This window comes from Fistularia commersonii, chromosome 27, assembly GCF_037954325.1.
Source record: "Fistularia commersonii isolate RoL2024-O1a breed Wild chromosome 27, RoL_Fcom_v1.0, whole genome shotgun sequence".
Classification (NCBI taxonomy): Eukaryota; Metazoa; Chordata; class Actinopteri; order Syngnathiformes; family Fistulariidae; genus Fistularia; species Fistularia commersonii.
The window spans coordinates 13530001-13540000 of NC_141310.1; the positions used below are offsets into that span (position 1 = coordinate 13530001).

Here is a 10000-nt window from a genome sequence, read left to right on the forward strand (position 1 = left end):
TTGTGTCAGAGTTTCAAGCAAAAACATAACAATAATAGAATATAGTAGGAAGGAGGGAGAATAAGAAATACAATAAAATATAAATTGTCAAGGTTAAGGCTATCAAGTGTTTTAAGGTCTTAAGTACAACGATTTGAAGATTCCCTGCGGCTGAAGGAAGAGGAATTAAAAGTCTGACATCAGATTGAAAGCTAGGTGTGTGTGTGTGTATGTATGTGTTTGTATTTATATGTGTGTGTGGGTGTATGTCTGTGTGCATGTGTGTTTGTTCAAATCGGTGTTAAACATCCTCTTGTTAAATCTACATCAGGTTGAAAGCTGTGTGTGTGTGTGTGTGTGTGTGTGTGTGTGTCAGACTCACGATGCGAGGGTAAGGCACGCGGCCGAACGAGTAGATCTCCCAGAGCAGGATCCCATAACTCCAGACGTCCGACTTGGTGGAAAATCTCTGCAGGAGAAAACGCAGTCGGTGTTTATTCATCCATCCATTCATTCATTCATTCTCTAAACCAGGGGTGTCAAACGTGTGGCCCGTCGAATGAATCAACAATTTGAAAAAATCCATAAAAAACATAGTAAACATACAACCATTCACATGGTGGACAGACACAACCATTCACTCATTCACATTGAGTCATTTAACTATTCATTCATTTGTTCACACATATAAACATACAACCATTCACCCTCTCATTAGTCCATTCACACGTCACATAGACATACAACTATTCATTCACATGTCAGATATACCGTCATTCACATGTTATTTGAGGCCTGCAATCATTCACACGTCACACAGACGTACAATCTTTCATGTACTTGGTATACAGGACTGTCTCTGAAAATTAGAATATTGTGATAAAGTTCTTTATCTTCTGTAACGCAATTAACAAAACAAAAATTACTTTTTCATGATATTCTAATATTTTGATAGGATTTTTGAGTTTTTTTAAGATGTAAGCCATAATCAGAAATATTAAAATAATAAAAGGCTTGCAATATTTCAGTTGATTTGTAATGAATCCAGAATGTATGACATTTTTGTTTTTGTAATTGCATTACAGAAGATAAAGAACTTTATCACAATATTCTAATTTCCTGAGACAGTCCTGTAGATGAGCGTCCATTGGCTTGTTCACGTATCATTTTGAAGCGTGATTTTTCATTCATACAGAGATCCAAGTATTCACCCTCTCATCCACACATCTGGACAAAGAGGGATCTCCAGAGAACGCTGCAGAAGCCCTCACACACATGGGGAGAACATGGGAATCTAAGCGTGGAGCTTCTGGCGGTGAGGAGGAGGCCACGGCGCCCCCTGGTATCTGCTGACCTTCTCTCTGAGGGCCTCCGGGGACGTCCACTTGACGGGCAGCTTGGCCGTGTCCTGTATGGACGAGGCCTCCTTGGTCAGGCCGAAGTCGCTGACCTTGGCGATGTTGTCGTCCGACACCAGGACGTTCCGGGCCGCCAGGTCTCGGTGGACGAAGTTGTTGGCCTCCAGATACTCCATGGCTTCACACACGTTGCTGGAGGACCAGAGGGGGGCGGCGGTCACCGCGCTGAACGTATCAATACGCCGAAGGAAATAGTGCCGGCGGGACTCACAGGGAGAACTTGAGCAGGCAGTCCCCGCCCAGGACGGTCCGGCCCCGGGAGCGAAGGTAGTCCACCAGGCTGCCCTGTGGAGAGAAGGCCAAGGAGGTCAGGTGAAGATCCAGGAGCTGCAGCCGGAGGTGGACATTCTTCTTCAGAGACGGCGAACCTTGAAACATGTACCGTATCTTTCGGACGATAAGTCATGATTTGGTCCTGCAACCTATATATATATATATATATATATATACACTGCTCACAAAAATAAAGGGAACACTTAAAAAACACATCCTAGATCTAAATGAATGAAATATTCTTTTGAAATACTTTGCTCTTTTCACAGTTGAATGTGCTGACAACAAAATCACACAAAAATAATCAATGGAAATCAATTGTATCAACCCATGGAGGTCTGGATTAGGAATCACACTCAAAATTTAAGTGTAAAAACAACCTCCAGGCTGATCCAACTTTGATGTAATGTCCTTAAAACAAGTCCAAATGAATGTGTGTTGCTTCTTGAGTGGACACTATGATTTCACACAAGTGGGATGGACTTGGAGTTACATTGTGTTGTTCAAGTGTTCCCTTTATTTTTTGGAGCAGTATATTTGGTCCCGGTCCTGCGACTTATATATTAAAATAGAGATGGTAATTTCAAGTTACTTTTACACTGACAGCCACGAGAGCACTCTAGGCTTAGTAGTGAAATATGCAGTCCAAAATGGTAATTGGAGCAGCAGAAAGAAAGTTTGGAGTGAATGAGAAACTAGTGAGGGATGAAGTAAACAAAGAAAGCTAACCACGGGCTAAAAGCTATTCGTCCACAGCCAGAGGAACCAGTTCACCGACGGGTGTTTTACCAACGTGCTGCCGGCAGAGGCTGCTCGACGGCGTAGTTGCGTCTCCACGCCCAGGACGCTGCTGAGGCCATGAATACAAACGACTTTTCAGGAGGACCTCCTTGGTGTTAGCGCTTCATGCTACGCAACCGCCTCTCTATCAGAGCACGGATGACGACGGCCCAAAAAACAGCCTCGCGGAAGAGGAAGCGGAGCGCCGTCTACCTCCGGAGTGGGCCGAGTCGCTCGGAAGTCACACAGAGGGTGAAGAACTCAATGGATTTAGTGATTTGGAGTGACGTGGAAAGTTTGCTAAAGTTGTTGTGCTATGTTGTTTATGCTAATTATGACAGCTGTTCAGCCTGCTGTTCTCTATTCTATTACTAATGTAGTGACCCTGCAGTTGTGTTTAGAGTTCTGTGATTTCTACTGGCTGTGAATGTGTTTTAGGAGAGCGCTGAGACGGAGAAGATTAAATGGAGGCGCTGTTGGTTACTTGTTATAATTGTTCTAATAAATAACAAGCAAATGGTCATTGTTGGGCACGTCTGTTTGGAGATCACACTGTAACCTGCCTTTCAAGGTGAAATGTCAGTTCTAGGTCACTGATTTTATCAAATAAACTGTTTTTTTCTTCTTCATTTGCATTTTTTGGCAGTGAGACTTATACTCTGCAAAAACCGGTAATAACCCCGTCTGTGTTATAACCACATTATTAATCCATAAGTGCTGAGAGGCTGGGCATCTCCAACACTCCCTGGACCTGAGGGACCTCCTGGGGGTTGGAAGGTGCAGCGTAGCATCATGAGAGTTGGTGTTTTCACCGCAAATCAATAAGGTTCATCATCACTCTTTCCATATGTTTATGGGCGTTTTAAACTTCCAGACTTCCAGCCTCTCTTTTGATTCACTTTTAGTGACTTTAAGTAATTGGATTACTTCTTTTCACGGGTAATTAGCGCGTCGGACCTTGGCCATGTACTCGGTGACGATGTAGAGGCTGCCCCTCTCCTCCACGATGACCCCCAGCAGCTGCACCAGGTTGTTGTGTCTCAGTTGCCTGGGAAACGAAGAGAGGGAGGGAAGGAAGGAAGGAAGGAAGGAAGGAAGGAAGGAAGGAAGGAGGTGAGTCGTGGTGACGGTGTGAGTCTTTGGGTTCCGACGGCAAAGCGGCGCTCGGCTCTTACGTCATGACGGAGGCCTCGGCCACGAAGGCCTGCGCCGTGGCGTCGTTCTTGATGCACTTCACCGCCACTTTGATCCCCCTGTAGTCGCCGACCATCACGTCTGACACACACAGACACACACACTCAGATTACCGGCGTCACGAGCTGAAAAGATGCTACGGCGCCACCGCCTCGGGACCCTCACCTCCAAACTCCCCTTTGCCGATGGTCCGCAGGAGTTTGAGCTCCTTCCTGTTCAAGGCCCAGCCGCCTGCAGGGGGACAATGTTATTATTTTATTTTAAAATTTAATGCTCAAAAGAATATTGCCTCTTGTATATATAAACAAGACATACATTCATTTTAACATTTACTGTTAAAAACTTGAAAAATGATATCTTGTGTGTATACAAAATATGATTTCATTTTAACATTCAATGCTGAAAAGAATATTGCCTCTTTTATATAGACAAGATATAAGTTCATTTTAACATTTTAACGTTTACTGTTAAAAAGAAACTTAATAAAATGATATCTTGTATGCATACAAAATATAATTTCATTTTAACATTTTCATGCTTAATGTGAAATAGAGAACGTTAAAATGAAATTATATCTTGTATATATAGAAGAGGGCAAAATATTTTTAAAAATTCATTAAAAAAAGGGAAAGAAAGATCCTTCCCTTTAACAATAACACGTTTGTTAGACATATTTTTGGGAAGCATCAGGAGAAGAGTGGACGTTTGCTCGAAATGTCGTGCTAGAATGCATTGTCTGACCTTTTTTTCTTTTTTCTCTTACTTTTATTAACATAACAAAAGTGCATCAACAGCAGATAATTAATATAATCAACAAAAGGGTCAATCCTGAATATTCTGGTTCTTTGTAAGACATCCTTCACTGGGCGAAGGTCATCACACCCCCCCTCCCTCCTCCGCTCCGGGGATTAGCCCCCTCGGCGGCTAACGCCGTTAGCCCTGTCCGGTTTCGAGGTCGTCGCGGCGACAGACGCGCGGCGGCGTCCTTACTCCTGGAGAACTCGTCCTGCGCCGCCACCGTCCCCTCCATCAGCTTGGGTTTGATGAGCCTGGTGCAGAGCCCGTCGGCGTCTTTGGTGTAGTGCTGTGGAAAACATTAAGTTCAATTCAATTTACGAGAAATAAATAAAACAAATTATAAAATAATCAAATTATCAAACTGTTGCTGAAGAGAAATAGAATGGTTTCAAAGATAAAACGGAAACTCAAATGGAATAAGACATTTTAAAAATTAAATACTGTACAAGTTAAATCCAAATAAACTGGATCGGGTAAAATTATTACTGTAAATTCCGAACGATAAGCCGCAACGTTCGCAACTGTCAGTGCTGCCATTGGACACCAGGGGGCGACAACATCAACAGGGTGGGGTGGAGATCGAGAGAAGGAGGACGGAGAGAGAAAGGAGAAGAAAACCTATTGAGAAGAGATAAAGATGGAGAGAATGGAGGGATGATGGAAGGAGACAGGAAGTGGAGGCGGAGCCAGACGGGTCACATGACCCCCCCCCCCCCCCACGTCTCCCAGGAATTTAATCCGGCTTGAATTGTTTTTCTGGAATTTCCCAACTTTCAAGCAGTTTCTCAAAAATGTCATCTTCATTTTCAGGAAAAATGTTTATCGTTTTTGTTGTATTTTTTTTATATTCAATTATTCAATCCCCCCCCCCCCCCCCCTCTGTGATTGACATTGAGGACTTTTTGTTATTTTGAAAAATTGATTTGTGGAAAACTTTGCTTTTTAATTAATTCTGGACTGATTTCTAGATTAATTCTCTTGAATTTTTTCTGACTGGTTTTCATGACAGTTATCAAATTTTCAGTGAATTTTTCATATTTTTATTTTTTGTTCTGATGATTTCTAGACAATGAGCTAACTTTCCTTGTTTTTATTTTCAAACACTTCCATGTAATATTTCTGGTTCATTTCCAGGTAGTTTGTTACAGATGTTTGTTATTTTTCACATTCTCAGTATTTTCTACCTGATTTTTATGTATTTGTTTTTTTTGTTGCAAATTTCCTGTGAATTTTTCACAGATTTTTTTTTCTCATTTATTTCAGAAAATGAATCCAAGATCTAAATGTAATTAATTAAAGATAATTTTTGTGACTGACTTTGGGTCATGAAAGATGTTTTGCTACTTTTAAAAATCCCCATTTTGGGATATTAAATTGATTATTTTTAATCATTTTATTTTACTTATTTTATTTAACATTTATTGTATTCATTTTTTTTTTATTTCATGTCATTAATTAGATTTTTTTCTTCATATTTCCATGTCATTACTGTAGTTTTTTTAAATATATTTTCACAGAATTAATTCATTGTAATAATTGATAAAACCGTTTATTTTATAACGGATAAACAGGTCACTGATACCAGATTCAAATGTTTTTGTTACTCATTGGCTGCTGGAAACATCTACGCCCCCTTCCTCACCTCCACCAGCTGCATGAGGTTCTCGAAGTACTCCTCCTCGTCGATGGTGAGCTTGCCGTCGTGGTAGATGATGCGGTAGTGCTCCACCTTGCCGTCGCAGCTGACGCAGAGGGTGTAATCTCCGGGGTAGTTGGTGCTTTCCCTCACCAGGAACAGCCCCGTCTCGGGGGGGTAGAGGAGCTGCTCCGCCTGCTCCCGCGGGATCTTCCCGTGGAACCACCTGGAGGAGGGAGATGTTCGGAGATGTTCAGAGACGTCGCCCGCTCCATGGAAACGCACTTCTGTGGGTGAGGAGATATAATGCCTCGCTAGGCTTCAGATCGAGCGCTCGTCTCTCTGGTCCGCAGGAGGTCCGTTGCTGGAGACCTTCTAGAAGACCTCCCTGCGCAGTCTGAGGGATCCCGTTCACGCCTCGGTCCGACCAAACCTGAGCCTGTTCACGCACCAACCGATCAGAACCTCTTCCAAACGTAACTCGGTCACACCTGAACCATGTCAGACCTGGATCTGCTAAAACCCAAACCCGTTCACATCTGGACTTTATCAAACCCAAACATGTTCACACCTGAACCTTCAAATCCAAGCCTGGTCACACCTGAACCCAATCCTATCTGGTTTCACTCACACCAGAGCTTATCCTGGTCCGATACCGTTCACACCTGAACCCCTTTCTGTCCCAACCTGTCCACACCTGAACCCCTTCACACCTGAACCCCCTCACACCTGAACCCAACCCTATCTGAACCTGTTCACACCTGAACCCCTTCAGGTTCCTCAGAGCCTCCACGCCAACGTCCGGCTGCGACCCTGAAGGGATTCCACACCAATTCCACAGTCTTTTCCTCTCCACATCCAAGGATATGTGATGGAGAAAACTGGACATCAAGTCCACGACATCAGAGAACATCTAGGGAACATCTAGAGAACTTGAGGGAACATCTAGAGAACCCTTTGAAAGCATTAGGGAACATCTTTAGAGAACATAAAGGAACATCTGGTACATTAGTGAGCCCTCAGAGAACATGAGGAACATCTAGAGAACCTTTAGAAAACAGGGAACATCTTTCAGAGAACATTAGGGAACATCTAGAGAACTTTAGGGAACATTTAGAGAACCTTTAGCAAACATCTAGAGAGCATCATGCAGACAAAGAAGGCACAGAAACTTCTGTCCACCTGAAATTGTGGGTGACTCTGCAACACATTTCTTCAACATCGTGTGTGTGTGTGTGTGTGTGTGTGTGAGTGTGTGTGTGAGTGTGTGTGTGTGGCCCCATTTAAGTATGTTTTCTCACACGGCTTTTAAATCCCTGATCGGTCAGCAGCGGCATTTTCTCCTCTGAGACGTCGGACCGGACAAGAAACTTTTTCCAAGCACCGCTGCCTGAACAAAGGGTGTGTGTGTGTGTGTGTGTGTGTGTGTGTGTGTGTGGGGGGGGGTTCTCAATGGGAAGCTGGCAGCAGCACTTCCAGCCTGTTCTGCTCCGGTGGGGAAGGGGTGGGGCTGTCTGGTCAGTGAGAAAGTACCTGAACCCCCAAACAACAGGAAGCACCACACACACACACACACACACACACACACACTCACACACACACGAAGGCGTGTCGGGAACAGAGCGGTGCTGCAATAACAGGAAAATGCACAGCAGAGGCGGAGTCCAAAACTTTCCAGGAGGAGGACCAATCACATGCCGGCATCCTGACGGTGAACCCTTGGAGCTCCAGGACCTCCAGCCTGGACCTGCTCAGGTTCGGGGTTCTTTTACAGAACAACCATGGATGGTCATTTGGAGAAGTCACAACCCGGAGCTGATGGCCTCTTGGAGGGTGATGTGACACACACACACATACACACACACACACACACACACACACACACACACACACACACACATATATATAGAATAAAAATTACAGAGACTCAATTAGGTCACTCTTGTGATGAGAGGTCGACATGGACCCTGCTGAGGCGATAGGCAATGTGTGTGTGTGTTTGTGTGTGTGTGTGTGTGTGGGGGGGGGGGCTCTGTAAAGGTGGCGATCAATGGCTGTAATTGATTAATCCTCCCCCCACCTGACGGGGAAAAACTACTTCATTCGGTCTGAGTTGTTGGATCATCCTGGAGCCACTGAGTCTGGACGGCTGTGCAGGGGTGGAGGTGGAGGTGAGGGGGCGAGCAGAAGAACCAGGTGGACATCCTGAAGGTCTCAGCCTCTGGGTCTGACCCTTCTCACCTCAGATCCTGTCGCCACGGTTACTCAAAACACAACACATGGTCAGTCTTGGCTTGACCGGATGGAGCTGTTTCAGCTGGAGGGAGCGCATTCACTCCTGGGAGGGAGGGGGGTTGTTTACGTTTGTTGCCGTGGTTAGCAGAAATTTCACGGAAATCTACACGCACGCAGTTGAAGTTGCATGGAAGGGTGTGTGTGTGTGTGTGTGTGTGTGTGTGTGTGTGTAGTGCAGGTTGGCTGCCACCAGGGGGCGACTGAGAGGCCCGGCGGTCCAGGAGAGCACAGCTGAGGCCTTATGTAAGGGAGAGGTCCTCCGGACATCTGTTAGCCATTCGGAGCAACATCAACAGGTCCCTCCGGGCCCGAGGCCGACGACCCCCCGAGGAGGAGCCTCACCAACGAACCGCATGTCTGAATATCAACTATTCCCTCTCCCTCGGACCCCTGCTCCTGCTCCTGCTCCTGACGGGATTCTGAAAAATTCCCAAACACACGTCAGGTTGAGGGAATCCGACCGCCGGGTGATGAAACCATGAACGGACGAGCGAAACAAAACAACAAACGTCCCGCAGGCTGACTGGGCTCATGCTTTGTCCGTGCGTGTGTGTGTGTGTGTGTGTGTGTGTGTGTGTGTGTGTGTGTGTTCCACTCACGGCATCAGACTGAGCTTCCCTCCGGACTTGACGCCTTCCCGCTTCTGGACATAGTTTGCCGGGATGGTTCCTTCTCTGCCCACCGCGTTCCTCGCCTTGTACCAGTTGGGATCCTGAAGTGGAAGCGGGAGAAGGACGGGTGAGCCGCCTTCACACACACACACACACACACACACACCTGACACTCGCTGTGCGTGTTTGTGTTTGCGACGCATCTGCTGGAGTGTGTTAAGGTGTTAGCTCCAAGTGTTAAGGAGCTAATTAATCACCATGAAAACCACAGCTCTCGCGCGACCGTATGGATAACTTGCAAGTTAGCGGCTGCGGAGACGTTAGCTAACGCGATCGATACAATCGATCACGAACAAACAGCTGAGTGTTGTTTACAGCAGCATCGTGGGAAACAGGAAGTGATGACACCACGCGGACACACAGCTGCTCTAGCGAGTGAAAATAAATAGCGGCACCGCTGGGGGGGATTAGCAGCGGACGTGTGTAATCCGGTTTATTCCCATATGTTTTTTTTCCTCCAACAAACATCCTTTATTTATTTATTCAGGGAGCTTTGTATTCCCCACTCCATGTTTCAAATTTCAGAGGTTCATGGTGGAGCTGGAGGATGTGGTGGGCCTTCAGGCACCTGCTAGAGAAACGTGGAGGTGAAGCTAGATGGCTGCTGAAGAGATCCATTCCAAAGGTCCTCCTGGGGGCGGTTTTACACTGAAAATCTGTTGTCATGGCGACTTGGCAATACTGTTTGTGATGTAAACACTATTAGCAGGTGCTAACAAGCCCAGGGAATGGAGTGCAATATTTTGGAAAAGGTAATGTCCTCGTGTGAGGACTTGTGGTCGCGCCATGGATTCTCCAAGGACGTCTGAACGTGGTGGATCTGAGCGATGTCCTCCAACAGGGAGGACGGGGTCAGACATTTTACCAGAAACAGCAACCACGTTTAGAAGGTAAACAAACATGGCCGACTGACGGTCTGCTCTGCCCTCCCTTACGTAGTTCCGGTTTGACTCCGT

General features: G+C 45.7%; 1 protein-coding gene across 1 annotated transcript in view; it reads right to left on the minus strand.

Annotated features, from left to right (window-relative positions):
* cskl (c-src tyrosine kinase-like) overlaps positions 1-10000 on the minus strand; it is a 31614-nt gene that overhangs the window by 2448 nt on the left and 19166 nt on the right. The window contains exons 4-12 of the mRNA XM_086175225.1: positions 8973-9085; positions 6085-6304; positions 4635-4728; positions 3810-3875; positions 3626-3725; positions 3408-3498; positions 1609-1682; positions 1334-1529; positions 362-448 (exon numbers count right to left, since the gene is read on the minus strand). Coding sequence (XP_086031351.1) covers positions 362-448; positions 1334-1529; positions 1609-1682; positions 3408-3498; positions 3626-3725; positions 3810-3875; positions 4635-4728; positions 6085-6304; positions 8973-9085 — 1041 coding nt within the window. The remainder of the gene's footprint in view (positions 1-361; positions 449-1333; positions 1530-1608; positions 1683-3407; positions 3499-3625; positions 3726-3809; positions 3876-4634; positions 4729-6084; positions 6305-8972; positions 9086-10000) is intronic.